At 40.9% G+C, this 21,816-nt stretch overlaps 1 protein-coding gene across 1 annotated transcript; it reads right to left on the bottom strand.

The window, feature by feature from the left end:
* Nucleotides 1-4,277: 4,277 nt before the first annotated feature.
* LOC105537889 (chromosome unknown open reading frame, human CXorf67) lies at nucleotides 4,278-5,901 on the bottom strand. The gene has a single exon (XM_011977585.1). The coding sequence runs from the start codon at nucleotides 5,823-5,825 to the stop codon at nucleotides 4,356-4,358; it is 1,470 nt and encodes a 489-aa protein (XP_011832975.1). The 5' UTR covers nucleotides 5,826-5,901; the 3' UTR covers nucleotides 4,278-4,355.
* Between the last annotated feature and the right edge of the window lie 15,915 nt (nucleotides 5,902-21,816).

Here is a 21,816-nt window from a genome sequence, read left to right on the forward strand (position 1 = left end):
TTGAACTTCACAATTCCACTGACTTCTTAGCTCATGTCCTCGATTTTGCCAGTATAAGATCAAATGATATTGAACCCTTTTACCTATAAAATAAAATAATGTAATTAGCTGGCTTCTATTAATCTAACAAGGCATTTATTCAACAAATATTTCTTGAGGGCCTATTTAGCACCAATAACACTGTGTTTGGGAAGCCTTCAGTGATGTGTCCAATGCAGGTCCACTGTGAGGCCAAATCTGAGACTGAGGGAGTAACAGAAGATGCCAGTGCCAGTTACACTACGAAGTTAAGATATCGGGAAAACACTGGCTCTTGATGGTTCCGAAAAAAAGGATAAAAGGCCATGCCCTGAGTGAAGAAAATTTAAGTAGGGAAGTATCTTGGGTTTACACACTTCTTACATATTATTTCCAACACATATTTTGTAAATTAGTTGTTATTCTTTATTAAGCATGTAGCTTATACTATTACCATTAAGCCAAGAAATACTTCTTTCCACCTACCAAGGCCTAGGGCCCCTAGGTTCTGGGGACAGAGGGAAAATCCAGGCTCTATCCAAGTCATCAAAGTTCCCATAGTCTAGTGGGAAGATGGTTATACAGAAATATAATTCCCAAAATTGTGTAATGAGGGCATTGGCAAGGGTAAGAACAAGAGGCTCTGGGAACACAGGGGAAGGACCCTAAACAACAGCCAGAAGGATGGGTAGACAGGATTAGCCTAGGCTCCTCTCAGAGGTTGTTAGTATGAAGTAGATACTATTATCCCCAATTTGCAGGTGTGGAAACTGAGGATCAGAGAGATTATGAACCTTACCTAAGGTCACACAGCAAGGCAGAGATGGGGCAAATTTCAAGCCTAGGCTTGTCCAACCCGTGTCTCATGCAGTTTGCATTACCCTAAGCTCACTCTTATGACAATGTCATCTGTTTTTATTACCAGCCACCAGCTACACTTCCTGGTGCTCTGTTTGCTAGAAAAATTTTTTTTAAGTACTAAAAACAGTTTTAGGATCAGCTATATAATTTTTGAAGTCCAGTGAAAAATGAAAATGTGGGACAACTGGTTCAAAAATCATTAAGCAATTAAGATGGCAACAACACATCATTAAAACAAGCAGGGGCCTGTGCAACTGCACAGGTCACGTGCCTATAAAACCAGCCCTGTTCAGTATAGTAGCTGATTGTGGCAACTTCCAGGGAAAGGCAGCTGAAGGATTTTCGGGTATTTCCGTGTTCCCCACAGAGGAATCCTGGGGTGAAAGCTGTGCTCAGCTGTGAGGAGTGCAGGGCTCTGAAATGGGCCTTTCAGCCCCATCTCTTTCCCAGTTCACAGCTGTTTCTGGGGATTGGACACCACTTAGACATGGAGACACATAGGGAAGCTACAGACAGGGCACACAAATTCCTAGGAAAGGCCTGTAATGTTGCTGTTACTTTCTAAACCGGCTCCTGCTTCTAGGTAGATAAGCCTTTCCTACACAATCAATTACAACCTCCACCTGTGAATATTTTCATGAGTGAAATGAGTTAATGTGGTTGGGCTAGAATTTTTCACCTTCCATATGAAGTTTAGGTTGATAGAGTAAATTTACACAATATAAAACCAACACCATTTCTCATAATAAATAGCAGATGAATATGCCCAAACCATTACCTTCACACTTGGCAAAACAGTAGTACCCTGTGCAGGGGCATATCATGCAATTTACTTCACAAAAGAAGTTAATAACCTCGCAAGAGGGCCATGACAGAGTCCACAGTGCAATGTGTCTTTCCTTCATATTATATTTTATGTAACCTCTGTTCCTCAATGTCTTCATCTACAAAATGGGCTCAATATGAACATCTACTTCCTAAGGTTGTTCTGTGAATTAAATGAGTTAGTGTATGTATAAACGTTAAAACAGTACTTAACACACACAAGCATACTATGAGTTTTACCTGTTATATCATGCATGCCAGGTATTGTATAAAGGCAACTTGCAGTCAATGTTAATCCTTGATGTATTCCATTCATTCGTTAAAATGAATATTTTAAACAAGATACAAATAATGCTGGGAGGAAAACTGCTGTTCTCAGAAGCATTCATGTAACTGCTGCAAGTATACATTTGTTAAATTCCTAGAGTTTGTACCTCCGAGGCTCAATCCTTTTTTTTGTTTGTTTTTTTTTTTTTTTTTTTTTTTACATTTTTGCACAGTGGTCTCTGGTATTGGTGAAAATGTTGCTCAATAGCTTGTGGAAATGCCTTCATATTTTGAAGTACTAAGTACAATAAAGAATGTCCCTTCCTATTTCTGAAACAGCCAGTTTGATTTTGAAAGTATTGGTGTTTAGGAAAGACTAGTAAAATGTTAAGGGGCTGTCAGAAATATCTGGACACATGATCATAATCCTAATCAGAATAAGAACCATCTCTACTGGGCACCTATGATGTGCAAGACACTGTTGGAAGCACTTAATATGCACCATCCATTTTAATCCTTACAATAATCTTGGAGGCGTGCACTCTTACTGTGCCCAATTGACAAATGCAGAAGCTTTGGATCCCAGGTTAACTAACTTGCACTGGGTCACACAGTGATTCAATAGGAACACCAGAATTCAAACCCAGTAATTCTGACTCTGAAGCCAAACTCTATTAGGTATGAGATTTTGAAAATCACAAAATTGCTCAGAGCCTCAATTTCCACATCTGTGAAATGGGAATAAATGTAGGCCCGCCAATACTGGGAGGTTGTGACTTGCTGCATTGAAACTGTCTGCTTTTTGTCCTAGTCTTTGGATATCTAGAATTACTCGAGAAAAAGAAATACAACAAAGTCAGAGCTTTTAAAATATGTGTTCTTTCCTTAGGAAGGACCCTGAGAATAGGGCCTTGCGGGCCCTAGAAACAGCCTTGAAGAATGAGGGTACCTGAAACACTTCCTATAAAAGTGGCAGGATGTTGGGACCTGGTGGGCGCATAGGTCCCACTTGTCCCTGTGGACTCTTAGCTTTGTGGTGTGAATAAAGTATGGGCAGGGCCTGAACAGGACCCTCCAAATTGTGACTAGGGCCCTTTTTGGTCAGGTCTATGCCTGTACTGTTCACATAACAGAATAGCAAAGGAGAGGAGAAATATGAGAAAGGAGGGAAAGGGAGTTTCTTTTGCTGGTTTGCTTTATATTTTTTCACCCTGTTCTTTTAATGTGGTCTCTCCTATTATGTTTCTACAGCTTAAATTTTTTGAAAAACAGCTGAGTTTAATTTACAAAAATAGTTATGTGGTCAATGTGGAACTTGTCGACTATAGAAGACCATATCACCGGTTATTTAAAAAAACAGATATACACCTTGTTACAGCATGGCATATGCCCATGTAGTTCTCTCCAAATGTCTACACACACACACACACACAAACACACACACACCCTCACGTATCTGCTCAAACTCAGTTACAATTATTTTTGTTACAGTATCGATTAACACGCATTTTCACTGAATGGCTTACCATTTTCCCATGAATTATTAGCCCTGAATCACCCTCCCACATTCTTCCCACCCCCAAAGACCTCAGGAGCCCGTTCCCCACACATAAACATTTTTTTATCCTTTAGAATCTGAGATGTTCCCCTCTCAAGCTTCTGACTCCTGCTGTTCTCCATTTCCTGATTCTGGATCTTCCTCCCAGCTTCCCTACTCCCATCTAGGTTATCGTCCCCCTCCCTCTCACCCCAAACTTCATCATGCCCTCTCCTTTCCTGACCCTGGATGTCTCCATCACCCCTCCTTTTCTCCAGCCACCTGGGTTAAACCCTGCCCCCTTTTCTTGCCCAAGTTGCAAATCACCTCTGCTACGAGGGTATATAAAACCTAAGTGGGAACTTCCTGCACAGAACTCCATTGCGGCCAGTGGGAATAAATTATTGCTAGGACAGTATTTTATTTCTTCTCTCGTCCAAAGAGGTAGTATGTTAATTTTCTTTAACCCTCCAAATATGATATAGGATTAACGATTTTTCGAACCGCAATAAAAAAACACACACCTCTACATTTTAAAAACAAAACAACCAACTTATTTTACTAATTAAAACATTTCATAACAGAAAAGCAACTTGGAAAACAGAAATCTCAGCTCAAGGGCTAAGGCAAACTTTTGAGGAAGAGGGTGGCCCAGAATCAAGGGCCAAAAGCAGGTAAGTGCTAGGTGGTGGAATCATGGGGAGGAGAGGCTTCAAAACTACTCAGAATGTTGGTTAATGGCTGGAACTTTGGGAGACCTCGCAGGTAACTACAGGGCAAGCAGCCCATTCACAAAGTGGGTAGATGTTGACTCCTTCTGTGGGTCTTACAGGATGCTCATAGAGGGTCACGGCTCAGGCGGTGTTGCAGGGTGAGCTGTGCTCTCTATTTCTGCCTGCTCTTCTGGAGGGACAGGGCTCAGAGCATAAAACTCAGGCATCAAGGCACGCCTAAGGCTATCAGGGCTAGGAGTGGAGATAGATCTCAGGCCCAGAAACTCAGGGGAAGGGGAAGAGGGGCTTAGGCCAGGAGACCTACTCGGGGAGCAGGAGGAGGAGTTGGAAGCATAGGAGGAGGAGCTCTCATCCCACTGCTGAGGGATGGGAAGGAAGAACCTCCCAGGGGGTGAGGGTGAGGAGGCACGCATACGGACTGCATGCCAAACAGGCGGGGAAGCACGGCTTGGGACCTCAGGATCAGGAGAGCCTGATCTGCTCTGAAAGGCAAGCCTTCGTAAGCCAGCCCCACAGGAAGGATTCTCATCAGCTGGCCCAGACAGAGAGCCGCGGCTGAGAAGGGCTGAACTTCGCTGGGTGGAACGGCTCGGGAGACCAGTGCCTGGCGTCGTGCTGGTGCTGCGATGAGCGGGATCTGACCTTGCTGTGCGGCCGCGAAGGGCAGGGCCTGGCGCAGATGTGTGGCCTCGGCGGGCAGGGCCTGGCGCAGAATCGCGGCCTCGGCGGGCAGGGCCTGGCGCAGATGCACGGTCTCGACGGGCAGAGCCTGGCGCAGATGCACGGCCTCGGCGAGCAGGGCCTGGCGCAGATTCAGATTCAGGGCTTAGGCGAGCAGCGTCTAGATGAGTGGCGCGGCGTGGAAAAGCAGGGCCTGGCTGGGTGGTGCAGCGTCGGATGACAGGGCCTGGACCAGATGCACGTCTGCGGAGAGCAGAAGCTGCCAGGGTGATGCGGCTTTGGCTAGCAGGCCTTGCCTCAGATGCGTGGCTTAGGAGTGCAGGGCCTGGGTGGGTTGCCTGACTCGACGTAGAAGCCCCGGAACGGGGATGGCTGCTGGGCCGGAACCCTGGAGAAGATGGCGGCAAAGGCCCAGGAAACAGACGCCGCCCTGGGGGCTTCTGAGCCGGAGCAGCCTGGTTGCGGCGGGGCTGCTTCCTACGACGGCTGTTCCGGGGGTTCTTGGTCTGGGCCAGGTGCTCGTCGGCGTGGCCAGTGGCCTTCTGGGGTCCCACAGCGGCCTGGCTGCCCCCCTCAGGCATCACACACCCAAAGACTTCGTGAGGACTGAGACAGTCCCGGAGGTCAGAATGCCTCTCGCTCCGCACAGCAGCTATGATTGGCAGCCCCGAGGCATCATCGGTGATGAAAATGGCGGCGGAGGTGGCGGCTGCAGCGGAAGAACCGGCTGTGCTGCTGCTCAGAGCGGCGCCGCCCGAGGGAGATGCTTGGCTGGAGACTGTGGGGACGGAAGCAGCAGGATCTTGATTCTCGGTCCCGCAGGCATCCCCGGAGGCAAGGGCGGCTTTGTTGTTAAGCCCTCCCTGCACCTTGTCCTGCTGGTGCTTCTGTTCCTTCTCCATGTCTGACTGGGTGGCCGTAACGCCAGGTTCTGCCTCAGAGAGCGAGGAGCGCAGCTGCTACTGCTGCCTGAGGAGAGCGCGAGGTGGTAGAGCAAGAAGGTGGGCGGAGCTCGGCAAGTCCTCGACTCTGATTGGCGAGCTGGACGTCAGATGACGCCTCTCTTCCCGGGAGCCGTCCAATCCGGAACCGTGCAACCCACAGCCAGGCGCCTGTCTTCAACCGGCAGTGTGTGCTCCAGCCCTCTGGGGTCAAGCCTGGCCACTGGGTCAATAGTGTGAATCTCCTCTCCTCACACGGGGCCCCTAAGACACCTGTTTATGTGTGTCCACCCCTAAGACGTGTGTGTGTTCTATGTGAACGATTTGAGTGTGTGTGTTCTACATGAAGGATTTGAGTCACCCCAAATCGTGGCTGAGGCTTAAGTGGTCATTTGAAAGAAATGCCACACTGGCCGGCAGGTTATATCTCCTAGCCAGGTGTCCCTCCTTGCACCCGGTCAGGACAATGAACCCAGGCACGATGCCTGAGGGGACCACCCTGGAACTCCTCCAGGCATCTAGATGACCCCATGTGGGGTCTGGTGGGTTTTAGGGTTGCACAGAGGCCTGAAGGCGAGAAGAGGAATGGGGCCCACACCGTCTTGGCTCTGGATGTTCAGCACTGCTGCTTCCCTCAGGTCCCACACACCAGAGGGGGATTTAGAACTTTCCAGTCAGATGCTTCTCCCTGCCTTTTCCCCCAAGGCACAGTTTGGGATTTCTTAAGGGTGACACCGTCCTTAAATATTTGTATGGGCTGCATAGTAATCCGCTGATGAACATATATTAATTTATTTAGCGTGGTCTCTAGCTCCTATTAATATAAATATGCTGTAATGTACAGACTTGAAGTTTAATATTTGGCCACTCATTTTTAGTCATTATTTATTACAAAAGGTGTCATGTTCAGTACTCAAAACAGAAAAGCAAATGTAAGGAAACTACACCTAAATCCTCACATGCCCAATGGGCAAGTGCTGGAAATTTTTACTTAGACGTTGATAGAAAGGCCATTCATACATATTTCATAGTTTTTAAACTTTTTTATTTTATGAAATGGAATAGTTTCTCCATAGATACTGCGTTGTAACCTGCTTTGGGTTCCAAAAAGCACACTTTCTATGTCAGTAAACAAATTTCTACAAGGCCACTTTAAATTACAAAATACTCCGTTTATAGAAGAAGCTTACATTTTCAAACATTCCCATATTGGCCACCATTTATGCTGTTTCCAACATTTTACATCATTGTGAGACACATCCTTCTCATTAAAAATTGTTCATATCCTTAAATGTGTCATTGTGGATAAATTCCCAGAAGAGAAATTCTCGGTACAAGTCTATGAACATTTGTAATTATTTTAATTAATTAATGTTTGAGGTGGGGTCTGGCTCTGTCGCCCAGGCTCAAGTGCAGTGGCATGATCTCAGCTCACTGCAACTTCTGCCTCCCGGGTTCAAGCGATTCTCCTGCCTCAGCCTCCTGACTAGCTGGGACTACAGGTGCATACCACCATGCCCAGCTAATTTTTTGTATTTTTAGTAGAGGCAGGGTTTCACCATGTCGGCCAGGCTGGTCTCAAACTCCTGACCTCAGGTGATCCACCCGCCTCGGCCTCCCAAAGTGCTGGGATTACAGGCGTGAGCCACTGTGCCCAGCCACATTTGTAATTGTTTGATTAAAAATATTGACAAACTAGTCTCCTGAATGTCGCTGTTATAATATTTTGAGCAGAATAAAATCGGATATTTAATGGAATTGGTGAACAATTGGGTTGAAATGCAACTCAAAAATAGAATGGAATGCTATTTGGAGTATTAAATAATATAGTATGGAAAATGGATTTGAAATGGTATGCAGAATGGGATGAAATGGAGGCTGCAATGGAAACTTGAATAAAATGGGGAGTAGAATACAGGTTTGAACAGGATGTGAAATGGAATATTGGAAATTTAATGGAATTTAATGGGAAAATGAAATGGAACAGAAAATGAAAACAAATATCTAATGTCATATGGAATAAAAGAAAAATATATGAGAAAAGGAATGAGTGCAATACAGTATGAAATAAAATATTAAAGAAAATAAAAGGAAATCAAAATTGGAAGGAATATAGAATGGAACAAAATGTGCAATGGCCTGAAATAAATGGACTATGAAATATGCAGTATAGATTTTTAAATACCAGAATAGAATGAAATTTAGAATGAAATACAGAATATGGTTTATGAAGGATGGAATAGGAATTCAATAAGAATGGAATGTGGAAAACAAAATATTGATAAAATACAGGATGGACATAAATGAAGAAGAAAAATGAACAGAATGTGTCTGCTCATCATTATTCCACAATTTAGTGTCATGAAACAACATCCATTTTAACATTTCCATGGATTTTGTAGAGCTAGAATTCAGACAGTACATAGTGGGGATGGATTGTCTGTGTTCCTTGATGTCTGGGACTTCAGCTGGAAACTTGAACGGCTGTGAGATCATGAGGGAAGAACAGCAGTAAATGATGAATCCTATATTTTTATGGATGGTGGTGCCACTTACCGAAACAGGGAAAACTTGCTCCATTGAAAAGATCAGGAAGATGGTGGGAATCAGTGATTCTGTTATGACCATGTTAACTACTATTCCCTGTATAGTTGAAATTTTGGGGTATAAACCCCACTTATAGCTATTCTCTTTGTTCTGTAGGTCAATTTTCACCAGTTTTATGGATCCACTTTTCCTCTTGGGAGTCATTTCAGTCTATTCTCTGAGAGTTTTCCTCCTTTCTTGAATCTCTGTGGGCCTTAGTCATGGTCCCTGACTTAGTAATAATTAAAATGCTCCTATCTATCCTTGCTCTCTTTAAAGGAATACATATGTCTTCTACTTACTGTTTTGCTATCCTCGAAGATCTCAAACTTTAAAGAAGCCCCTCTTTTTAACTCCATTGTTGCCTTCAATATCCTTTCCTTTCTCTTTGCCTCTGTTCCATTTAAAAGTATATATGTATCTATGTGCTCATTAAAAAAATCTGAAAGGGTGGTTTTTCATTCTTTTCATACTTCATCTTCTGAATGGTTTCAGTGAGCATATATCACTCTTGTACTAAGCAAATATAGCTACTGTATTTCTGAAAAGAATTATGTTTAATCAGGTTTTAAGCTATTGTAAGAAAACAAGCTCTCATATATACTACTGGATAAAATTATAAATTCATAGCACCTTCCAAGATGAAAATTTGATGATATGATGATACATATAAAAAGTCTTATATGAAATGCGTAATTCCTCTCCAGGCATGAATTCTAAAAAAAAATACTCTTATATCTTCACAGTGTTATATGCTCAAAGGTGATTATTATAGTATCAATTATTTTTAAAAATCTGAAACAACCTCAATTTCCAGGAGAATGCTAGATGCCTATAGAATAAACTTATATAGGATGTTACAGGATGTTTTTGAAATTTTTTTTTTTTTTTTTTTTTTTTTTTTTTTTTTTTTGAGACGGAGTCTCGCTCTCTCACCCAGGCTGGAGTGCAGTGGCGCGATCTCGGCTCACTGCAAGCTCCGCCTCCCAGGTTCACGCCATTCTCCTGCCTCAGCCTCCAAGTAGCTGGGACTACAGGCGCACACCACCACGTCCGGCTAATTTTTTGTATTTTTAGTAGAGACGGGGTTTCACCGTGTTAGCCAGGATGGTCTCGATCTCCTGACCTCGTGATCCGCCCGCCTCGGGCTCCCAAAGTGCTGGGATTGAAAAATTTTTAATATCATAGGAAAATGGCTACGATATTAAAAAAAACCATGATGTACTGTATCTACTGATCTATATTTATATCTGTTTATTTTTATATCTACCTAGTTATTAAAATTTTGTTCACCATAGTACAGTTGTTGTTCTCAGCTAGGGGCATTTTGCCCCACAGGGGAAATTTTAAAATGTCTGAAGAGTGCCATAATTGGGGAGGAGGAGTTCTACCAGCGTTTAGCATATAGGCATCGAGTTTCCTGCTCAACTCCTTCAATGCACAGGAGAGCCTCCAACAACATAGAATTACCTGGTCCAAAATGCCAGTTGTGCGAAGTCTGGCAAACCTTGCAGTACGGAATTTAGATAATTTAGAAAAGTTTAAGATAATTTGAATCACAAGCAATTTTACCAGTGATTGACAACTATTTTTAAAAGTCTGATATATGTACATATTAAATATTCTGATATTTTTGTATTTTATAATCAACAGTATATTTTTGAAATAAACTAAGCCATTTAAAAAATTCGTTATTCCTGAATAAGCCACAAATATTTTTCACATATTAAGCATACTACTCATTGCTTAATAATTTACTGTTTGTTTTTTGAGACAGTCTCGCTGTGTTGCCCAGGCTGGAGTGCAGTGGTGCGATCTCGGCTCACTGCAACCTCCGCCTCCTGGGTTCAAGTGATTCTCCTGCCTCAGCCACCCGAGTAGTTGGAATTACAGGTGTGTGTGACCATGCCCAGCTAAATTTTTGTATTTTTGGTAAAGATGGGGTTTCACCATGTTGGCCAGGCTGATCTTGAACGCCTGAGCTCAAGTGATCTGTCCGCCTCGGCCTCCCAAAGTGCTGGGATTACAGGCTTGAGCCACCATGCCTGGCCTGATTGCTAAGAATTTATAAAATTTAAGATCTGTAATTTCAGCTCATTTAGATGGAGGAATATTCCACAATTATCAATCCAACAGAGATGTTCAAACTTATAATAAAATCATTAATGTCTAAATATTTACATATGTGGTTAAAATAAAGAAAAACTGATTTATAACACAGTGTAGCTGATATATAAATAGTAGTGTGGACTAACCAGGTCGTAGTAATTTCACTACCACTCCGGTGACTGGTTTGGGAATAGGCATTTCCTAGTTGCAGTCAATAAGATATGGATGCTTGTGTTTTAGGGTTTTGGGGGAAAGGTTTCTCAGCTCTTCAAAAAATAAAAGACACAACATGTTTTTTACATTAAAAAATTAAAGAATATATATCAAATGTTAGAATAAATGAATTTGGTATACTCACTGGACATAAGGTCAGTATTACACAATGGAATTGTATTTCCACATATTAGCAGTAAAAATTATAAAGAGAAAATTTTAAAATTTCCATTTCCTATAGCATCAGAAAATATCAAATAACTAGGAACAAATCTAATAAAAAATTCATAAGACCTTTGTCCAGAAATCAACATGACATTTCTTAAATAAAGAAGCCCTACATTAATCAGAGATATGTCATGTTTGTAGATTATGAAAATTAAATCAGAGAAAATTCTCATCCAAATAGTCTATGTATTCAATGCAATGCAAATCAAAATCTCAACAGATTGTTTGAAAATGTAAATCAGCAAACTGATTCTAAAATATGTATGGATATCAAAGATCTAAGAATAGCCAAAGCCATCCAGAAGAAGAAATTTGAAGAATTTTCAGTCAGAAAAGCCATAATAATTAAGATAGTATGATTTGTGTACAATAATATTTTGTTATGCAGGAATAGATAAAGATATATATGTTTAGATAAAGATAGATAAATAGACCAATTAGACAATAAAAGGGTCCACAAACAGACACACACATATGATCACCTCATTCACAACAAAGATACCAATGCAGTGCTCAGGGAGAAAGATAATCATTTAAGTGGAACCGGACAAATTGGCTATCCAGCCATATAGAAAAAATAACTTTGGCTCCTAACTTATGCCATACACAAAAATGAGTTCCAGGAGATAAAGCTTCTAAAAAAATAATATACAAGCATATCTTGATAACCTTGGGGTAAATTATATCTAAAACACAAGAACCACTAATGGTAAAGGAAAACATTAGCTACAAATAAACATGTATGCATGCACACATTCAGAAAACATTTTATGTACAGAATAAAATAAAGAATAAAAGTAAATGCAGTTAAACACTGGCACAATATTTCAACAGGTACTTCACAAAATAGGATATTAAACTGACAAATAACAAAGACTGCCCAAAATAAGTCATCAAAGACATGCAAATTAAAATCACAAGAAGACACTGGCAAACATCTACCAGAATAGCTAGAATGACTATCAATATGAGGAGCTGGGGAGAGTATAGAGGAACTGAAACTAACTGCCGGTAGGAGTGTAAATTAGTACCCTTGGAAGACTGGGAGTACCTATTAAAGCTGAATTTATGCATTTTCTATAACCCAGAAATTCCATCTATGTTACTTTTCTATCCCTGAGTAACAAATCACCACAAATTTAATGGCTTTAAACAATGGCCATTTATTTAGGCTCCCAGTTCCATAGGTTTACAAGTACTCTGTTCAAGTCTCACAGAGTGAAATCAGCCTGTGCTATTGGTCAGTGAGTCTGTGTTTCTGTCTGGAGACTGAGGAGGAATATATTTCCAAACTCATTCAGGTAATTGGCAGAATTCAGTTCCATTTTTAGCTTCTAGAGGCCTCATGCAGTTTCTTGCCACATAGAGCTCTACATATTCCTTCTCACACTTTCAATCTCCCAGGAAGGGTTCAGGCCATCTTAAGGGCTCACTTACTTAGGTCTGGCCCACACAGGTCAACCTCTTTATTTTGAGGTTCACTGATTTGGGAGCATAATTCATCTGCAAAATCTCTTTCCCCATATTGTGTAACATAATCACAGGAGTGATATCTCATCATATTCACAGGCCGTTCTTATATTCAAGAGAAGTTCACATAAGATCAGAGGTCATTAGAGGTCACCTTAGAATTCTGCCTGCCTCAGCAGTGATTCAGTCTTTCCCACATACAAAATACATTGCCCTCTGGCCCTCAGTGATCCAGTCTTTTCCACATACAAAATACATTCAATTCACCCCACAGTCTCCAAATTTCTTTGTGTTATAGCATCAACTCAATTCCAAAAGCTCATCTCAATTTCATCATCTGAATCATGAACGGATGAGATTCCTGGGTATGATCCTATCCAATAAAACTCCTAGGGCAAAATCCGTCTTCAACTGTGGACCATCAGCACTAAAGTGACAAGCTATTTTCCCCAACACCACCACATACAATGATGGGACGGGCACAGGATAACATCTACTAACAGTCTGTTTTATATAGGAGAAAATAGAAGGCAGAAAAGAGTTAGGAGTTCCAAAGCAGTTTGGATATCCAGCTGACATCTACTACCAGTCTGTCCAAGGCAATTTAGGCTTTCCCTGTCATGCATCTCAAAATTCTTCCAGCCTTTGCTTACTATCCAGTTCCAAGGCCACATCCACATTTTACGGTGTTTACAGTGACTACTCTACACCTCACATCCAGGTATCGAAATCTCTAGTGGCTTCTATTGGTGTGAAACACATTGCTACAGTCCTAGTAGCTTACACCAACACTCATTTATTAGCTCACAGTTGTGTAGGTCAGAGGTCTGTGCACCGTGTGACTGGTTTCCCTGCTCAAGGTCTCACAGGGTGAGATGCTCTTGGACTTCCTGTGTTCCTTTCTGGATCTCTGGGGAAGAAGCCCTTGCAGACCCATCTATGTTGCCAGCTGAGTCCAGTGCCCTGTAGCTGTAGTACTGAGGCCCCTCCATTCTTTTGCTGGCTGTCAACAAGGGGCAGTAACTCATCACCTAGAGGACTCCTGCAGTTCCTTGTCATGTGGCCCCCTCCAAATGCTCTCTCATGCTTCGAATCTCTCAGCAAACATCTGGGCCCTTGTAAGTGCTCACCTGATTAGGTCTGCCTCACCTACTTTAAGGGCAACTGATTTGTGACCTTAATTATATCTGCAAAATCCTTTTTGCCATATGAAATAACATAATCATAAAAGTAAGATCTCATCATATTTACAGGTTCCACCTACACCCAATGGAAAGAGATTATACCAAGACAAGAGTCATTGGAGATCACCTTAGAATCCTGCTTACCACACAAGTATATATCCAACAGAGATACATAAACTTGTTTTTCGAAAGACATGATAAGGATGTTCACAGTGGCATTATTGGAAATAGTCACAAACTAGAAACAATCTAAATATATATCAACAGTTGAATGAATAAGTTGTGGTACATTCATACAATGGAATACTATTTACGAACAAAACAAGCAAATATCCCTACATGCAACACAATATACAGATCTCAAACGCATTCATATTGAGCAATAGAAACCAGGCATAAAAATGTAAATAATTTATAATTCTGTTTGTATAAAGTATAAAAAGCCGGCAAAACAATTCTATAGTAACATAGGTTAGAATAGTGCTTAACTTTCAGGGGTAATGACTAGGTAGGGGTATAAGTTGCTGGGGTGCCAGTAAAGTTCTATATTTTGGTCTTACTGGTTGTTACATCCATGTATTCACATTGTAAAACGTCATCAATTTGTTGTCCCTTATGATTTGCACAATTTTATATTTAAATGTTGTATTTCAATGATAAAAAAGATAAAAGAAAAAAATTATATGAAAGGCAAGAAGAGTTGATGGAAATATGATTCAGACTCACAATCCCTTATGATGGGCAAGTCTAACATCCAAAATGCTTTGAAAAACATACTTTTCCTGACTCATTTATCCATAAAACCTGATTTGAACTGACATGATGCTATTTGTAATCTTTAGATCTTGGAGTGAACATTTTTATGTTTCACTACAGAAATATCGTTGTACTAGATTCCACAGTATTACTACAGGCCTTGACATGGATATTATGTATGTATGGGAGACAAATTCTAAACCATTTGGTCCCAAGAGTTTCACAGAAGGGATTGTGGATGTGTAGTAGTCGAGGATTTTAGTAGACAAGAACTTAGAATGATTGCAGAGTGCATCAGATTGATTGAATTTATTGAATTCTTTGTTCAGCACCTCAGATGACAGGATTTTTCTCCTTTGACCTATTGATATGATGGGTTAATTAAAATATTTCTTAATATTATGCCATGCTCTCATGACTAGGAAACTACCAGAATATGACAGATTTTTATATACTGTTGAGGGTTAATTAAAATATTTCCTAATATTACATCATGCTCTCATGACCAGGAAACTACCAGGATATGACAGATTTTTATATACAGTTGAATTTTATGGACCCAAATTTTATTAATAAAAAATTAAATATAAGTTAATAAGTGAGAGAGATCCACATCTTTCTTTGTGTGTAGTGAACTATCTTTGCCAGGTTTTGGAATCAGAGTTTAGACTTCCTTCATTAAACAAATTTGGAAGATTTCTGTCTTGCTTCTAGCTTCTAAACAACTTTTTTATTGGCTTAGGGATTTGTGATTCCTGAAAAGAATTGAAACATTGTATTCAACTCTCCTTGTATTTTTATCAGTAATTTTGGTTCCCAATCCTAGTGGAAGAGTAACACCATTTTTTCTGATAAAGGCATGGCTATTCAAAAATGTGTAGAGGGAAAGAGGTATACGTAACATCAGATGGATTTGTGAGACTGTGCCAGTCCACCACTTACTTAGTGCATGACTTTCAGCAAGTTACCTAATCTTTTGAGCTTTAGTGTCTTCATTGGGGAAATGGGAATATAGTCCTTTCCCTTGCATTGTTTCCTCTAAATTTTGTGAAGTGCAATTTAAAAATTATTACTTAAGCCAACTAATGTTCAAACAGTAACATTTGGATCAAGAGTAAAATGTGCACTTTAATTTACAAACAGTTACAACTAACATTAACAAGTGGTAATAACTGTTTTAGGAATTGTATTTTTGAGCATTTATTTAATCTTGAAATTAAGCTTGGTATTTCTACGTATTTTTCTATGTAGAATTTATATAGATTATTTCTACATAAAATGCATCACTTACTCTTTAATTTTCTCAAAATATTATACATACATGATCTTAAAAGTTCTTAAAGAATAATAATACTAGCCATTAATAAAACCAGAAATCATTTGATTCTAAATCCATACTCGCCCCCACTCCTGCTCTGGCTCCCTGAGAAAACTTCTTTCAACTTTTTTTCCTGTTTCTCAGGCATTTACCATGATATTTCTAAATCATAGGCTTATACTGATTGTAGTATATTGCAAAAATGGTCACAAGCGAGACTTCTGGTTTCAGCTTTTTCATGTAAAGAAGCTGGAAATTGTCACCCCATCCCCTTCTTCCAGCAAGAAAAAGCTGAACAAATTGAATCAATGGCTTTAAAAAATACTTATCAGAGAAATGAGGTTGCAGGGTAAGCCACTACTTTGAAAGACAGATCCAGGGCGTCACTGAAATGGCAAATTTGCTGAATTGCTTCCGGCTGAATGTGGACTAGCATGAGAGTAAGGGGGCCTCTACATGTTCATGGGCTTTACCTTTAGGAAAATGTTCCCTTGTCCAGGCAGTGAGGGGTGATGCCGTACACCCGGTGTCAGAGATAGCTATGTGGTAACTCTTCACCCCACACCTGCTGCAGAAACTACGCAGCACGGGTGTGTGTTGGGTCGGTGATAATGCTTTGATGCTCTCTGCACCCTGGAGGAGCGTGAAGCCGGAGGTTGCTAAGTGGAAGTGCAGGTGCTGCTGCTTCTTGCACAAACTGCAGTTGTAATCCAGGATTCACGGGCCTGTAGGGACCCAGACTACAAATTGAACCGCGCCTCGGCGGCAGCCACAGGTGTAATACACGGGGCCAAGGTACCACAAGGTGTCCAGCAGGGCCTTGGCGGCGCCCTAGCAGCTGAGGTCCAGCCGCTGCGCGCCCAGGTTCATCTCATTGGTAGACGCCGCGGGCCCGCGAGTTCGGAGCGGCGAGTGTAGCTGTGGGTCTTTGGGGCCGGCCTTGCTAGCCTACCAGCTTCCTTTCGGTGATGCTCTTTGCTACCGCAAGGCTCCTGACCCCGGTTTGGACAGCAGGCCGCCGAGCGCCCCAGGCGCCGGTTACAAAGGTGGCTGCGCAGAGGTACAGCAAGGGTGGGGGAGGGGAGCAAGCAGAGGCGGGGTCTCTGGGTTGCTCTTGGTTGCGCGGTTGGGTGGCGGTTCCGTTTCTTACTCTGCCCGTGGCATCCTCAGCCATGAACATAAATGCGGCCAAGTCGTGGCTCTGCAGGGTGTGCCGCGCGGGTGTTGTTTGCGGGGTGGGGAGTTTCCGGTTCTAAGAACTTACTGGGCTGCTTCTTTGTCTGCACTACCAAGATTGGCCACTTGTTGAAAATGGGTCCGGAAGACCCTTCCCTTTATCTTAAAATGACAGCTTTACTGGTGTAACATGTTGGTAAACTGTATTTGCAGCCCCTTCTCCCAAGAGGTATTTTTACATTGTCCACATATAGGTATGGAGATTGCCTGTGCTGCCGTCCTTGTGTGCGTTGGCATTACATACGCAGAGTTTCCATGCTCATTCTGTTACATACCTGCCCTGTAACCATGGAAATGACTCCGAAGTTCTCTGGTTCCTAGTAATCTCATATTTTTAAAAAGGGAATAATATATCCCAGATGCAGTGGGGAGTAAATGCAAGGATTTATTTGAAATATTTAATACAGCAGAAAAGAATTGGATATATTATATATATGTATATATAAACATATTATTTCTAAACTTTTTTTTCAATAAGTTTTCAGTTTTTCTTGGATTTATTTTTTGTTTTCGTGCCAAGATTCAGGAAGTGTTCTGGTTGCTGGATGGGTAAAAGCCAACGTAACTCGATCCTTTTCCTCAAGCATCTCACAGTCTTGTGTGGTAGCCAGACACACATAAAAATTACACGAAAGGGCTTGAAGTGAAGAATTATAAGTCTTTTAGGAGTACGATGAGAATGCGTAGAGAGACACAAAGAGAAAAGCTGCAGACTGAGATGGACTGGGGATGAATGGTCAAAGAAGAAACAGGAAACTTGAGAGAGCTGTCTCCTTGTGAGTGTAAGGCTCATCTGTTTTTGACAATTCCACTAATCTTTGAGTTCACATTCTTGGTTCTTTCAGCGTAACCCAGAATGACATCTATGCCTTTCATCTGTAAAATGACAAGAACGGTGGGCTCTGGGAACACAGACTAAGACCCCTTAACCACAGCCAGAGGTAGGTAGGCAGGATCAGCATAGGCTTCTCTCAGAGGACGTGATTGTGAAGTAGATACTATTATTATCCCAATTTACAGAAGAGTCGTCTGAGAGCCGGAGAGTTTATGTAACTTGCCCAAGGTCTCACAGCAAGGCAGAGGTGGAAACCGTTTTCAACCCCAGGTCTGTCTGGCCCCAGTGTCTCATGCAGTTTTCATTACCTTGAGCTCACCCTTAGTGACAATGTCATTCATTTTTATTCTCAACCGCCAGTTCCAGGCACTGCTTGCCTTGAAATTGTTAAAAAAAAAAAAAAAATGCTGAATACAGTGAAGAAACGTATTGTAAGACATCTTCCAAGGAAAAACCCTAAATACTGATACTTTATTGGAAACAATGACTTAAGTGATAGGACCAGGATTAGAATGCAGGTGTGTCTTATCTGACTCCGAAGCTTATGTTATTTTCACTACATGTGTTAGTGCATAATGTTAAATCCTCTTTTGTTTTTCTTTAGTGATGCTGAAAATTCACCAGGATTGAGTAAGTTTTTTTTTGTTTTTTTGTTTGTTTGTTTGTTTGTTTGTTTGTTTTGAGGCGGATTCTCGCTTCATTGCCCAGGCTGGAGTGCAGTGGCATGATCTTGGCTCATTGCAACCTCCACCTTCCAGATTCAAGTGATCCTTGTACCTCAGTGTCCCAACTAGCTGGGATTACAGGAATCCACTAGCATGCCAGGCTAATTTTTGTATTTTTAGTAGAGATGGGGTTTCACCATGTTGGCCAGGCTGGTCTCGAACTTCTGACCTCAGGTAATCTGCCCACCTTGACCTCCCAAAGGAGGGATTACAGGTGTGAGCCATCATGCCTGGCCTGAGATTTTTGTTTTAAGTAGAGTTTTAGAATGATATTTTAGTTCTCAGAATTTATTTTTCGTACCTCAGCTACACTCTAGTTTCTTTGTAAAAATGTGTAAATGTTCTTTATTTGACATATATCAATTAATGGTAACAACTATCATTTACTCATCCACTGTATATGCTTTTAGTACCTTTGAAATAAGTAGTATTATCCCCATATTATGTAATAATTGCTAACTTTAATAACTATTTAACACTTGCATAGTGCTATTCTATCAGATTTCATCCCAGTTTAATCCTTCTAGAAGCTCTAAGAGAGATGAATTATTACAAAGCTTATTTTTCAAATGAGAGAACTGAGGCACAGAGAGGGTCAGAAAATTTCTTATGGTCACACTAGAAGTTAGTAATGAAGCTGATATGAACCCAGGCAACCTGACCCTAAAGTCATGTGTTTATCTCTCCCATTTACTGACTCATAAGTGCACTATGAGTCAATTCACTACATGGAGGAGGACATAGGAGCTTGGCCAGGCCCCTCTGCTGTGAAGTTGGCAGCAGAGATTCAAATCCAGGTATGTGTGATTCTAAATCACACATAATCTACTCCCCTTGTTCCTTTCCCTCAAAATCGTTGCCCCTTCTATTTCATTGACACTGTACAGTGAGAAGATGTTTGTTAAACACCTACAGTACAGTGAGGCTTAGAGAGGAAAATCAGAGAAATAGTTCTGCCCTGAAAGCTCTCACTATCTAGTGGAAGAGACAAACACATAGACAATTTTATTAGAGTGTTGTAAATGTTATGGTAAAGGAAGACTTTTTGGAAGAGATGGCACTTCAGTTATGTGTAAATGGATAAGCAGATGGTTTAAGGGATATGGGGGTAATTCAGACAAAAAAGAATTGTGTGAGCAATGGCTCAGAGGTTATAAATAGAATGGTGTATGGGTGAAGGGGAGCTACAAACACACATGTGTTAAATGTGAATGGAAATGGTGTACGGAGATGATTTTAATGAGATTAGCAAGAGTAAGATTATGAGGACCCTTGAATGCCATGCTAAGGACTCAAAGACATATATTGTGTCACCTCTGTTGTAACCTTCCTTCCCAATTCCTATTCTTGGCATCTCAGAACTTCCTGAGGTTTGATAGAACACAATATAAGAGGATGATATTTTTGGTTCCTAGAGGGTAGAGTGGGGAAGGCCATCCAGAAGGAGTGAGCCAGCAGACAGGAGAGAGTATGGGTAGGGACTACATAATGGAAGGGTTTATATCAGTATGTCAGAGAAGGAAGATGCAAGAAAGAGATTGGTGATTTATTGAAATCCTCAGTGCTGGCTTCATCCTTATTCTGAAGGTCCCACGATGCCTGCAGAAGTTCTAGGCCTCACATCTGGTGGGTATGAAAGGAGTATATGTATGTGTACATATGTAAGATAGAATGAACCTGAAGCTAAGTCTGATTTCTAGATCTAGATTGGTGTAGAGTGAAAAATAATTGGCTATAGTGGCATAGGAACCAGACGGTGGGGTGGGGAGAGCTAACTTACACTTAACATATGTGTATCTATAGTTTTCCCATTAAGAGCATGAGACCAAGGTAAGTCCAGTGTTCAGAAGGGAATTGTCGGTGTTTGTTTCCATCCCTGACCAACCAACCATCTTTTGACTTATGCATTCTTTTAGTAGATATAGTAAGTCTTGGCTGTGCTCTGATCTGGAAGCCAGTCTTAATTTTTTCAAGTAAGGATACATAAATTTATGCAAATCATAAGTGTACAAGCTCATGGTTTTTCTTTTTTTTAATTTTTAATTTTTGTGGGTACATATTAGGTATATATATTTATGGGGTACATGAGATATTTTGATACAGGAATACAGTGCATTATAATCAAATCAGGGAAAATAGAGTATCCATCACCTTAGGCATTTACCCCTTCTTTGTGTTCCAATCCAATTATACTCTTTTAATTATTTTAAAATATATAAATTGTTGACTGTAGTCATTCTGTACTATCAAATCTAGATCTTATTCATTCTGTCTATGATTTTGTCCCTATTTACCATTGGCACTCACTCATTCCCACCCACTACCCATCTCAGCCTCTGGTAACCATCAGTCTACTCTCTATCTCACAGTTGTTTAAGTTTTTAGCTCCCACAAATAAGTGAGAACATGCACAGTTTGTCTTTCTGTGACTGGCTTATTTTACTTCACATAGTGGCCTCCAGTTCTATCCATGATGCAAATGACAGGATCTCATTCTTTTTTATGGCTGAATAGTACTCCATTGTGTACACGTACCACATTTTCTTTATCCATTCATCTGTTCATGGACACTTAGGTTGCTTCCAAATCTTGGTTACTGTGAATAGTGTAGCAATAAATATGGGAGTACAGGTATATCTCTTCGATATACTAATTTCCTTTCTTTGGGATATATATCTAGCAGTGGGATTGCTAGATCATATGATAGTTCTATTTTTAGTTTATTGAGGAACTTCCACACTGTTCATTATAGTGGTTGTACTAATTTACATTCCCACTAACAGTGTATGATGGTTCTCTTTTCTCTACATCCTTGCCAGCATTTATTGTCTATCTTTTGGGGAAAAAAAGCCATTTTAACTGAGATGAGATGATATCTCATTGTAGTTTTGATTTGCATTTCTCTGATAATCAGTGATGTTGAGCAACTTTTCCTATGCCCGTTTGCCATTTGCATGTCTTCTTTTGAGAAATGTCTATTCAGATCTTTAATTGGATTATTACACTTTTTGTCATTGAGGTGTTTGAGTTCCGTATATATTCTGGTTATTAAGCTCTTGTCAGATGGATAGTTTGCAAATATTTTCTCCCATTCTGTGGGTTATCTCTTCACTTTGTTGATTGTTTCCTTTGCTTTGCAGAAGCTTTTGAACTTGATGTGATCCCATGTGTCCATTTTTGCTTTGGTTGCCTGTGCTTGTGGGGTATTATTCCAGAAATCTTTGCCCAGTCCAATGTCCTGGACAGTTTCCCCAATGTTTTCTTTTAGTAGTTTCATAGTCCAAGGTCTCAG

Source organism: Mandrillus leucophaeus, unplaced genomic scaffold (genome assembly GCF_000951045.1).
Source record: "Mandrillus leucophaeus isolate KB7577 unplaced genomic scaffold, Mleu.le_1.0 Scaffold1801, whole genome shotgun sequence".
In the NCBI taxonomy this organism is placed as follows: domain Eukaryota; kingdom Metazoa; phylum Chordata; class Mammalia; order Primates; family Cercopithecidae; genus Mandrillus; species Mandrillus leucophaeus.

What these genes read in the sequence shown, in the direction of transcription:
- LOC105537889 (XM_011977585.1), bottom strand. Translation starts at nt 5,825, where the DNA reads ATGGAGAAGGAACAGAAGCACCAGCAGGACAAGGTGCAGGGAGGGCTT.